General features: G+C 39.2%; 1 protein-coding gene across 4 annotated transcripts in view; it reads left to right on the top strand.

The window, feature by feature from the left end:
- Positions 1-12,825, top strand: part of furina (furin (paired basic amino acid cleaving enzyme) a) — a 75,257-nt gene that overhangs the window by 38,298 nt on the left and 24,134 nt on the right. For all 4 annotated transcript variants that reach the window (XM_079459449.1, XM_079459450.1, XM_079459448.1 and 1 more), the window contains exons 3-6: positions 1,466-1,564; positions 7,740-7,835; positions 10,057-10,185; positions 10,295-10,371. In XM_079459449.1, coding sequence (XP_079315575.1) covers positions 1,466-1,564; positions 7,740-7,835; positions 10,057-10,185; positions 10,295-10,371 — 401 coding nt within the window. The remainder of the gene's footprint in view (positions 1-1,465; positions 1,565-7,739; positions 7,836-10,056; positions 10,186-10,294; positions 10,372-12,825) is intronic.

Genomic DNA, 12,825 nt, shown 5'->3' with positions numbered 1-12,825 from the left:
TGCGAGACCAAAATGGACTATTTTCTGGAGGGAGAGAAATGCTGACTATGACCACCAAGAACACCATCCTCACAGTGTTGGAAACATTATGCTTTAGGGCTTTTTCTCTACTACGGGTACAGGAGGACTTCACTGCACTGAGGAGCTGAGTGACCGGCCTGTGTACCGTAAAATCTTTGACGAGAACCACCTCCTCTCAACTAGATCACTGAAGATGGGTCGTGGATGTACCTTTAACATGACCGAGACCCAAAACATATTGCCAAGACAACCAACGAGAGGCTTAAGAGAAAGCACATTAAATGTCAGAGTCAGTCTCTAGACCCTAGTCCTATAGAGAATCTGTGAAGGAGGCTAAAACTCCAATTTGCTGGGCAATAGCAAAGAAACCTTAAAGATTTACAGAGGAGTGGACTCAATGTATCCTGACACATGTGCAAACCTGGTGACCAACTATCAGAAATGTGTGACCTCTGTGCATACCAACGAGGGTTTCTCAAAAGTACAAAGTTTTGTTTTGCTCTGTGATCATATATGCAACTACGACTGATATGCAAATCAATTTATAACCGTTCTAATAAAAATGTCCCCTAATTTTCTCTATCAGTTAAAATAAACTAAAAATTATAGACCCTTCATTTCTTTGTAAGCAGGCAAACTTACAAAATCAGCAGGGGATGAAATAATAATTTCCCTCACTACTCCTCCTGCACTTTATCACTCTTTGAACATCGGTCGCACTTTATTTTTGCAATCCGGCATGTTTTAAAACCAAAACGTCAGGCGCGCAAGCGCTTTGCTTCCGATGGACAGGGAACCTTTTTGTAAGGAAAGACTTAGGAAGGTGCACCTCTCAGAAAACGTAGACTCATAAAGACCATTTTAGATGTTTAATTATGAATTGGAGCATTGATATCGCAAGATGAGGTCTATGTACTTATTTTTTATTAAATTCTCAAATTCAACCAAAATTTATATTTTTCACTTTCTTGTAGCTCAAAATTAGACCGTGTGCATTCCGACCCATGACGCCAGCAGCATTAGTCTCATTTGTGTATAAGCTTCACCTAGGTCATGCGTCATGTGATTAGCTGCTGCTCCATGGGTGTCATGTGGTGCACTTGAAAAACTTGTGCAGGCCAAAAGACTGAAGATATTTTGTGGCTGGTGTGGCAGTTTTTTTGATTGAAGCAAATATTAAATTTGTTCTTGTCTGAGTGTGCGAGAAAGCATAATTTACAGTATAAATTAATGTACGATTAAAAATGTTTTATGCGGAGGATGCCCCAGACCCTCGCACAACCCACCACAACACTCCCGGGGTGCAATCACCTTTTTCACCTCTTCTGAGTTTGCTCAGTCTGAATTCTAGATCATATAAATTAATAACTTTTCCCCTTGTGATTTAAAAAAAATAGTATTCTAGGAGTATGTGTTGAGCTAACTGTGGCTTTTTTGTTTCCAGATATTTGGAGATTATTATCACTTTCAGCACCATGCGTTGGAGAAGAGGTCTTTATCAGAGCACAGTGAAACACACGATCGTCTCCAATCAGAACCACAGGTATTTGTGAAATATACGACCCAGAACCCATCACTTCAGAAACTTAAAAAAAACTCAAAGGTAAAATTTTTGCCAGACAACAGCCACATTATTTTTATATGCCAGACAACGGTTAAAAACTAAATAACGAGGTCATGGGGAACTTTAAATGTCAGAGGATATGAAAGTAAAAGTGAAAATGAAGAACAACATGTCGATATATAAAATTGAATATATCTGGTTTAAATAAATGTGTATTACTACTAAAAGAAATAGTTCACCCAAAAAGATCAATTCTGCCATGACTGACTTTAAGCATGTCATTCTAAATCTGCACTAGCAGATAAAAAAAGATTAAAATGTGTGTCTTGGCCGGGATATTCTATACAAATTCACCTCCTGTCTTCTGTGGAAAGAAGAAGTTTAGTTTAGTTAAGAACAAAATGGAGTCTGTAAATGATTTACGTTTTATTTTTGGGGGATACTGATGATGAAGGAATAGGATGTTGTGCTGACGACTTGGGCTCATGTGATGTTTTTGGGTCTTATGATTGTTTTTTGCTTGTATTTTAACAGTGTCAATGTATTAAGCAAACATGACACTATATGACTGGCTATTCTTTCAATATGTGTTTAGATTGTTTGGCTTACATTTTTTCATTACTCGGGGAGTAAACATAACGACTGATCACTATTGGGAATGTTAGAGGCACCATGATCAGTGTGCTCAGTTTTCAAGTCCTTCATCTTGGTTATTTTTACTCCGACACCCCGTTCATCTTCAGATTTCTTTTCATTTCGTCTTGTAAAGAAACGAGGGTGGGATTTTTCTTTACCCAATTTTCTTTTTCCCAGCAGTTCCTAGAAACAATGTTAGTTTGTTTCGAGTTGAGTTTCTTCTGAATGTGATTGGGAATATGATCTTTCCGTTCACACCTCCAGACATGTATGTCGGATGAAACGTATACAGAAACTCGACCCTTCTCAATATCACTTATTTCTGAAGCACACCGACTAAAACCCTGTTAGGTTTTGGTGTCACAGTTTGAAATACGAGCATTTAAAGTTGCCTTACCCGCAATGCATTGACCTGACATCTGCATTCGTTCACAACAGCCGGCGCATTTGTCGCTCGCTGGCTGCTTCGATCCAGATGGCGAGTTTCGGAGCGGTTTGAAACGCAGGCCCTGCAGTTTTAATGCCGGAGGACTCAAAGGGCTAGAAAACCCCCTTAATGGAAATCACCGACTGGACCCGTATGGCCCATTACTCACCTTCTAGAAGGGGTTTAAAAAGTCTGTCGTGAAACATGGTTTCAGCGGCATGTTCCATCAGCCCGAATGGCTTCCAGGAGCAAGACGGACGGAGATGGAAAAGCTCTCTATTGTCCAGTGTGCTGTGATGAGGTGTGAATAATGAGCAAACCTGACTCCCATCTCTGTGCTGAGCTGGGTTTGCCTCATTTCTTTCTGTAATGAGAGCAAAACGTATTGCTTCTGTTCACCTACAGCCAACAATTAGTCCTTGAGCAGTGCAAATTTTAGTCATCTTTCAAAGCTGATTTTATGACTTGCAGCAGGGTGCTTTCACAGTAGGAGTGAGAACAAATAGCCATGATTGGTCAGAAAAGCATATTGTTATTATGGGGTCATATCTACCAGTGTGACAGCTTACGTTATGTTGAGTTTTGGTTTGGCTTTAGAAGACATTTCCACTGTATCATTATCTCCCTTTATATTTACATGAAACCAAATAATCTGTTAGTAATCAGATTGATGTCTCTATAGACCTAAAAGCCTTCACCTTCATTAGAATTTTCATCGAATTTGAAGTGGGTCGATCTAAAGTAATTCAATAAATGGGAGACAAATAGTCATGTGAAGTCTTGGGAATTTTCTTAATCAAAATCAAAAATATCGTTCAAGATGCCCGAAAACCTGATTTGTACAAGGCAATAGCAACAGGCATTAACAGGGTTGACGTGTTTTAGTAACGTTGTGTGTCATTCGCTCCTTTGCTATAAAGCAAAAAAACATCGCTGCCATTTTTTGAAATCCAGTAATATGAAAACCGTTATTTACACGTAAGGTTTCATCATAATGGCTTTCTCTGCTAATCTCCGTTTGGTGTGAAGCTGTGAGTTTAGGATACATTTATACAGAACTTTTGTTCATTAGGATCGACCAAAACAGGTGCATGTAACGTACCTACCGATGCATTCTACCGCTTTAGGTGGAAAAGAGGCTTTCGCTCATCTGTCAGTGTGAATTCTCTTTAAAGCGATTGAGCGAGCGCTCGGTGAAAGTTGCGTGCTGCTGTTTACTTAGGCGATTGTTTCAGCCTTGACTCTCATCAGCTCCCTGTGGCATTTCCTCTCACTGCCCTGCTCCACTTCCTGTTGTTGAATTCCTTCGGTCCCTTTAGCTTCGGACAGAGGAGCCTCTCAGACACGTCTACCCGAACAATAGGAACTTTTGACAGAGTCGCCACGTTAAAACACTGTTTGCTGTGCAGCCGTTGTTCTTCACCTATCCAATTTAAAATATATAGATTCGAAAAAGTTATTTATCAAGAATTTCCTTTTAGAGTCACTTTAACATTGCGTTCCGCAAATAGATTTTCAAGCCCTGGCTAGTATCTGAATGGTCAGAGTCTAGAGGTTGAGATGTCCCTGATTGATGCCATCCGTACTTATTTATAATGGAGATCTTATCACAAATTCTCCGTATCACTCCATCAGCTCCAAAAATCCATTTCCTATTTCAAAGTCCTTTGGCAGTGTTCATATTCTCTTTAAAAACACGTTTGGCTCAAGGCACACGTCAGAGCTGTCATCGTCACAGCTATGTGAATCATGAAGACATTTATTATAAAAAGGAAAAAGGAGACCGTTCAGACGAAACAATCTAACCTGCCAAACGGAAGGACGCAGATCTGCATTCCGGTTCTTCTCCGGCACTGCGCTTGAAGTTTCCGTGCATTTGTATCGGCCCGGATTCTGACAATAACATCAGTGGTTTTTGAGGTTGACCTTATCTTGCATGTGTTCAAAAGTATTTCGATTAAATGAGAAAAATGTGTTTTCAAAGTCTTGTTTGGGTTAGAGCGAGGGCTTTGGACGATCCCTTTTCCTTTTTTTCATTAAAGTTTTTATCTCTGATAGGTTCTCATTTGAACTCTTATCTAAGATCGGCTGGAAAGAATAAGTCGTGATCATTAATATTTATGCGCATAGCATTTACCCTTACCCACAAACTTAGACGGACAACATGACCTAAACTTTGAACAGTAGTCTGTAAACAAAGTGATTCATTAATTAATGACAGATCCATCTTTTATATTTGATTGTACTGTGAGATTTGTACCCCCTTTAACTAGTTTTCAAGTAGATAAGTTTTATTCCATGACATTTGTGTTAGAGCAGTGGTTCTCAAACTGGGGGACCACAGTTTTTGTGACATTTTATGAACTATTGAAATTTATTCTACATTTTGTGCAACCAACCGAAAGGAGTGATGTTCCAGCATTGTATATTTGTATATGTTTTTAGTTTACTTAAACTTGCGACTTCAGATCATAAGTCTTTATTTCGCGGCCACAAACTGCAGTTTACTCAAAGGGGGCTTTACAACGAAAAAGTTTGAGTACCACTGGGTTGAAAGTAGGGCTGAACGATTAAGAAAAATAATCTAATTGCGATTGGGATTTAATATGCAGTTATTTTTAAGAACTTTATCTTCTGTATTATTTGAGAAAATCAATAAATCATGGTAACCAACGCAATATTAGACAGATTCATACCGCAATCATACTAATATATTGAATGATTTGTTACATTTCTAGCCATATAATAATTATCATGACATAAAGCACTGACAAATAAACTTGGTGTAACATGATCACAATCATTTATCAAAAAAAGATATATTTGATTTATAATATTTTATATTACACAAATATAAAATAAAACTGTGGCTTTACCACACTTAGTAATTGGATAATGCCGAGTGACTGTAATAAACATATGATACACATGTTGATAGCACTTAAACATTGTCTGTTAACTTTCTAGACAATCTTTGTAACTTTGTAAAAGTTTGTATCGTCTTATATATTGTCTTTTATTATTGTGTAAGTGCTGCATGACATTAGTAGTCTTTCCCCTTTGTGGGAGCATTAATGTTAGCAAAATAGCTGACACTTCGCAGCATCATCCACACAAAACAGCGAAAATAGTCCCACAAAACAGTTCCTCTTTTACACAAAATTTTCCACAGTGCCACTTTGTCGCGGCGCTGTTGCGCTTGAATAGAGACAGTCGCGGCAGGTATGTGGTGTAACTCGCTCTTCAGCCGCTGCTCACGCTGCAAGCACGCTTAATTAGAGATCAACGCGCTCTCTTCACTCGCAGGGAGTCACCAGGAGAAAGCAAGCTTCCGTCACGAGCACTTTGGGGAAAAGGAGAAAATGAAGCACATTTTCCTTGCGTTTTTAATGCTTTTAAAAGTCGGGTCGCATCACACTGTGCATCCCTGTAATTAATCGCAGTCTTTCGATTAGACAATCGTGTTTTACCACACCGCGATTTAAACACAAATGAAATAAATCGTGCAGCCCTAGTTAGAAGCACAAATGATACCCACCGAAAATATGGTTTGCTGAACAGAGGTTTGCCAAAACAGTCAACCTTACAATTTTTACCTGGCAGATGATGAAATCAGATTTTGGGTCTTTAAGACTTTAGGGCTATTTTTATTTAGACCAGTTAGCAGCCATATACTGTGGTAATGTGTTAAAAAGACTTTACTTCTGTGTAGTCGGTTAAACGGGAAAAGCATTGGACATGCAGCATTATAACCCTGTGTTTTCTTATTGGTCGTTCAAATTGGCTCACGGTCAGACCCATGACCATCTTTTCATGCATGTTGTTCACTTTCCTGTCACATCTCTGTACATTTCATCCACTTAACTAAAACTCCTGGCAGACAGCGGTCGGTTAGAAGTGGCGTGAGCAACACTGAGCTGTCAATCAAACAATCTGCCAGCGTCTGCATTTTGTCCCTCAGCTCGGCTGCGGCGGTGACCGCTCGAGAAACTGCTTCAAATCTTTCAGCAAGCCCTCGATTCCTCTGTGTTGAGTGCAGGAAGAGCCGGGGGAGACAGAAGAGGGACAGCGTGTGCTTTCTGTCTGTCAGCAGCTTTCCTCTGCTGTTGACAGATGTTGTTCTTGCACTTGTCTCTTTATTTTCATTAGTCTTTAAATCAACATCCATTTCTTTTACTTCTTTAATAAATGTTGCGATTGGTGAATGTTATTTTATGTTTTTCAATCTCATCGGATGTAACACTTTCATCACCTGTGAAACATGCTTTCATGGTGAGGTAATTAAGCAACGTGTGTGGGGGAAATATCATAGCCTACTTTTAACAATCAAATCAAATCTCAGTGCATCATTCATCAAATTCAGTTTCACTTAAATCTGCACTTTTCCTCTCTATCGCCTTCTCTGTTTCAATATAAAAATTGAGGATTTCTTGACACCCTTTCCTTTAAATGGGCTCAAGTCAAATTACATCAAACTGACTTCATGTAAAATCAGACGGTTCAAATTATAAATCATTATTATTTGCTTACCATTGTGCTTGGGAATGAGACAACAATTTTCAATGAAGGTCAACTTTAATGTGCTTGCCAGGGCTGTCAAATGATTAATCACGATCAATTGCATTCAGAATAAAAGTTTGTTTTCATAATGTATGTCTCTGTCATGTGCATATTTATTTTGTATTTATAAAAACATTCACGTACATGCATATATTTAAGAAAAATCTTAACTGTAAAACTAATACGTTTATATATAAATGCATCTAAATATGTATACATGTCTGTTTTTGTGCTTATAAATTAAAAATGATGTACAGTACTCGTATATTATGTAAACACAAACTTTTATTCTGGTTGCAATTAATCGTTCGACAGCCGCCTTGCTCAATAACTGATATTTGATTATTTTAACCATAAACAAAAGTTACATAATGCAGCTCTAATTATGTGACGAAAAGCTAAAATCAATAAAGACTTCAGATTTCTGATTCATTGATATATTCATTTTGACTGTGCAGAGCTGAGCTGTCAGGAAAGCGTAGAAAGCCGTGCTTCCTGTATGCCTCTGACTGTTTGTTGGTTTTCTTAAAGGTACTGTGGGCGGAACAGCAGGTGGTGAGGCGAAGGACGAAGAGAGATATTTACTCCGAACCAGCTGATCCGAAGTTTACACAGCAGTGGTACTTGGTGAGTAAATAGCTCATTGGAGTTTGTGTGTTGTTTTTCGTTCATTTGCACTTCCCGCTCGTATCCAAAGGTCTGCATGAGATGTCGTAATGTTGTGTTTGGATGCAGGGGACACTGTTTGCCCCTATTAGATTGGAAGTTGCGTAACGGAGAACTCGTTCCCATTGTGGTCATCCGGCGTAGCTTGAAGTTTAATCAGCCGACTGTGATTTGGTTCATCAGAGAAATTCCACCGTTGCCGTGCACTTACTCGGTCATCTTCATACGTGGAAGCAGGAGATCCGTTTAGATGCGTGATCAGATATGTTTTGTTTATTTAGTGAGGCTGGTATGTTTGTGCCCACGAATCAAAAAAGGTTCACCATTTTTTTTGTTTTATTGTAGTTGTATTAGTTAAGTGTACCGTTACGTTTTATTATTTTTATACTGCTGTTTTTAAACATTTAATGATTTTAGTGCCTCAACTTAAACTCATTTAGTTTATTGCTCAGGCAACATTTTAACTTTATTTAGTTTAAGGTTTCCAATATTTAGCCTATTTTTTATTTTTTTTAAATTAATTTATTTGATTTTACATAAAATTATTTTTTATATACGATGCATCGTCATGTAATAAAAACATACGACTTCAGAAAATACAGAGCAATGCCCTGTCATTGTGGTGGCTACTTTTGCATCAGGATGTGGATTTGACTTGTTTTTATACTTGAATAGTGAGGCACTAAAATAGAAATACGGTGAAATATTTTGTGGCCTTTTGGTATTTCAGGTTTTCATTAAAGTGACATTTAGTTACTTTTTTATTAAGGTGTCTGTTTTGTAAAAGTCATATATATCAGTGCAAATATTCCAATATCGACTGCCGTGCTTCAGAAAGTCTTTTACAGCTATGCAGTCCTGTCTTAAATATTCCCGTTGGTGCCTCGAGGTTGTTGGAAAAAATAAACCAAAAAGACCATTGTTATAATATACACGTATTAAGCCACGAGGAATAGCATACAAACTTTGTCCATCATGAGTTTTTTAATATGTTTAGATTTCTAATTCATGAGATTCTTGCTGTGAAATGGAAATCGTTAATGTTTCCGAAGTATCGCTCTGTCATACCACATCCAGCAAACCAGGGCATTTCATTTCAGCTAATGAATCAAAAACCAATAGATGCATTTTCTCGCCTTTTGAAAAACGTCTTGAAAAACAATACAATTATTGGCTGCTCTGAGCTGCAGTCCATTCTCAATCTTTTTTTTTACTTCGGTGGTGTTATCAGTCATGTTTACCAGTACATTGGGTAGGTGCTACTCTATAACATTTCTACAGAAAAGTGCAAGTTTTCTCTGCAATTACAACAGTTGACCAAAGGTCATCCAAAGCAATTGATCAACCCGAGCGCCATCATTACTGGACCTTTGAGACAAGAGATTGCATCATTTGGCCTGATGTGGGCTTCAGAAATAAACCAGTGATGCTCTTGGTCTGACTCGCAATCCCAGGATAACCAGGAGACTGTATCATTTCGGGGTCGTCGGACCTGACAGCACCTTACTAACTCGGTTTTCTCACTCCGACCTCTCTGGGGAGAAGTCAGGCAGTACTATGACCAAGTGGAGAGTCAAGGAGCCCCGCTGTGAAATAAATTCAATTTTCTGCTCAGATAAACTCAGGTGGCCACGCTCACTCCAGCGCTTGTGGGATGCGTGTTGGCTGAGGTCAGTTCTCGGAGCTTATGCGGTGGGATGATGGTCAGTCCAGCTGCGTGACTTGCATGTCAGTACTTGCGACATTTGGTTGTATTCTCTCGAGTTTAAGTCAAGCTTGGTCAGCACATCTGAAGAATAGAAACAATTCTAAATGTGTGTTTGAGCGGTGTTGCTTACATGTGAGTTAACATCCAATTTTGTGCCAGTCAGCTTTGAAACTATGAAACACCATAAATAAAATATACCCATATGGGGTCCTTTAACAATAGTGCAAGGTGTTTTTTCCGGGTCAGAATTGGCTAGTTTTTTGTGCAAACACGTTCAACGGGGCTTATATTGAGGAATAGGGGTCGGTCAGGGCATCAAGAATTATCAAGAATGGCCGGCATAGCTTTAGGAGACGGAAGACACCACAACCTTGACTAGAGAGTTGATGTTTGCTTCAAAAGTGAAAGATGGATGTAACGTGACCTCAGTGAGCAAACAGATGGTGATGCTGAGCTGTTCTTTGTCTGACACAGTACAATGAGGAACATCGCGACCTCAACGTGAAAGAAGCCTGGAAGCAAGGCTTCACCGGACAAGGTGTCGTCGTGTCCATTCTGGATGATGGGATCGAGAAAAACCACCCAGACCTGATGCAGAACTACGTGAGTCTCGAAACTCTAAGATAATTTTTCCTAAAATTGAACATTATGGGTGAGAGTAAATGATGAGTAAACTATTCTGTTTTTCTAAACATTCCTCATATCTTGGCAGGATCCTGACGCTAGTTATGATGTAAACGACGGCGACCCAGACCCTCAGCCTCGATACACCCAACTGAATGATAACAGGTATGTCTACAAAACATCCAGAGTTCTTATTTGAATGAATGAAACCTCTTCTTCAGGCTTCTGGAATGGACTCTCTCTTTTATAGATAAGACCCATGTTGCAAATCCATGTCTTTGTGGGCTGGATTGTCAATATTTGTTTTCCTGTCCTTGGTGGCACCGCGCTGTTTTTTTGCTTGGGCATGATGCTCTTGGCGTAAAACCAGCTCAAGTATGAATACTACCATACATTCACTGCTTTCTTATTAGTGCCAAATTTTTCCTCTGCCGCGTGTTGACGGTAGCAGAAATACTGGACTGTTATGGCCTCTACATGATTAGTGCTTTTGCCATACCCCATTTCTGTTGCGTTTATTGAGTTTTGCCTTCCCTGCTAGAAAACCGAATCACATAATTTGAAATAAATGAAAGAGGGATCTGTAATTTTGGTGTGTTATGAGGTGATCGTTCATTTGTTACATCATTTATCTATCAAATGGTGTTACACATGGTCACTCTCGGTCTAATGCAGTTTGCAGTGTAAATGAGTTGGTGTTTGCATTTCTTCATAAACAGTGATGGAGTTTTGCGAACTGTACTTGAAACAGCTAAAACGTAATTTGACATCAGCGTGAATGCAGTTTCACATAACAGCGATTGAATCTTCAGAGGTCACAGAGCGCACTCATTGGTAGTCGCTGCGGTGTATCGCTCATTTGCATAAAGATGTGCTCTACTTAACTTTGTCAACTCTCATTGGACATTAATGACTTTGGTCGCTTCACTGTCAAGCTAGAATTGATGAAAACAAGCAGATGGTCTGAAACAAGTTGCTTCGGCATGGTGGTATGATTGAAATAAACCCTTGAGTTCCTCTGATATTTACTCTTATATTCAATTTATATTCACTTTAACAACACAATACATGCAGGGTTGTAAATGTTTCGAATGCTTCCAGAGTCTGCATTCTGCTGTCTGTGCGTTTGCTGCCGGGAAATGATTCTCGCCATGATTGATGTGTTATGCGTTTAGTTCTCTCCATGGATTGTGTTTTGTTGCCTTGGTAATGGGCGTCCACAACACTGGGCAATATTGTCTCACAGTTCCTTAATCTGCAGAGGTTTAGGAAGAATTGCGAAGAAACGTCATTAGCGTTGGAAGTGGATTGTATTAAGGGATGATTCGAATCTCAGGTTTGCCACAATACCCTCCAGATTTGATCAAACGTCAACCTTTGTAAAGTCGTGGATAGCCACCGCGGATGAATGTAAGGGCTTAACTCTGGTTGGCTTTGTCCTGACTTCAAGGATTTTCCTTCCTTGCCCAGCCAAAGAGGCTATTTTATCATGAGACTAACTAATCATGATTGGCGATGACAAGCAGAAAGCGTATAGTTAAGAGCAACCTGGAATCAAAAGGAATAGTTCAGAATAGCGCTGTCCTTGTTTTTGTTCATTCCAATGAAGAAACACGTGTAAATCAATGTAAATGTCTCTAATGCACAGAAACAGCATGAGATGCAGTAATAGCTGTTGTTCCATAACTGTGTCAGTTATTCCCATCCCACGCGTTCTTTAGCACGTTGTGAAAAATCCCTTCTCAAACGTTTTCCCTTTCAAAACCTTTTCTCATCATCAGAACATACGTGTTATTTTTTCCTTTTCAAGTACAGTTCACACCTTGCAGGTGGTTTAATGGTGCACTAATCTAGTTTCTGCATCTAATACCACAGAAACCGCAAAGCTTTGTTCAGAACTGCTACAGTAGCAGGAAATGTTCAGTACCACCTTCAGTTTCAGCGAAAACCTCCGTGATTATAACCACAAAGTGTATTTTTGCTCTGCACTACATTAAATATTCACTATATATGCTTATGTGAACTTAAAAAGCAACAGTTTTTGGGGAGCCGTTTATTTTTTACAGTGCTTTGGATTAGTTATGCAACCGTCTGTCTAGCAGCGTACATAAATGATGGTTTAAACATTAGTAGCAGAACCACACAATTCAGTATATATCGTCATGGCATTAAAGGAATAGTTCACCCAAAATATGTTACCCATTGACTTACCATAGTAGGAAAAAAAAATTACTATGGTCAAGCCAATGGGTTCTAGATGGTTAGATAGATTGTACAAAAAGCCTAGATAACTGATCTCGGCTCTGGTCTAGCTGAGCTATCTAACAGCGCTCTCTGAATGTGTTGGCCAATCAAATGAAGGAAGGCTGGAGTTGCTATTGACAGAAGCCAAGCTCAAGGTCAGCGTTATGTGAAAGAGCCCATAGCTAAATCTTAATGTTTTATCTTAGAAATGTTAGGGGGCTGTGCACATGTCGCTTCTAAAAACGCTGGCCGTCTCGCTTTCTCGGTTTTTTGTAAAATGCAATAATGCAAACTACAAAATGCTGAATCGAGACAAAAACATGAGAAGACCGTCACTAGTTCTTAACCCGCATTGAGTTGCGCGAGTATAGCCAA

This window comes from Barbatula barbatula (assembly GCF_947034865.1).
Source record: "Barbatula barbatula genome assembly, chromosome: 1".
Taxonomy (NCBI): Eukaryota; Metazoa; Chordata; class Actinopteri; order Cypriniformes; family Nemacheilidae; genus Barbatula; species Barbatula barbatula.
This window is presented reverse-complemented; position numbering and strand designations above follow the sequence as displayed.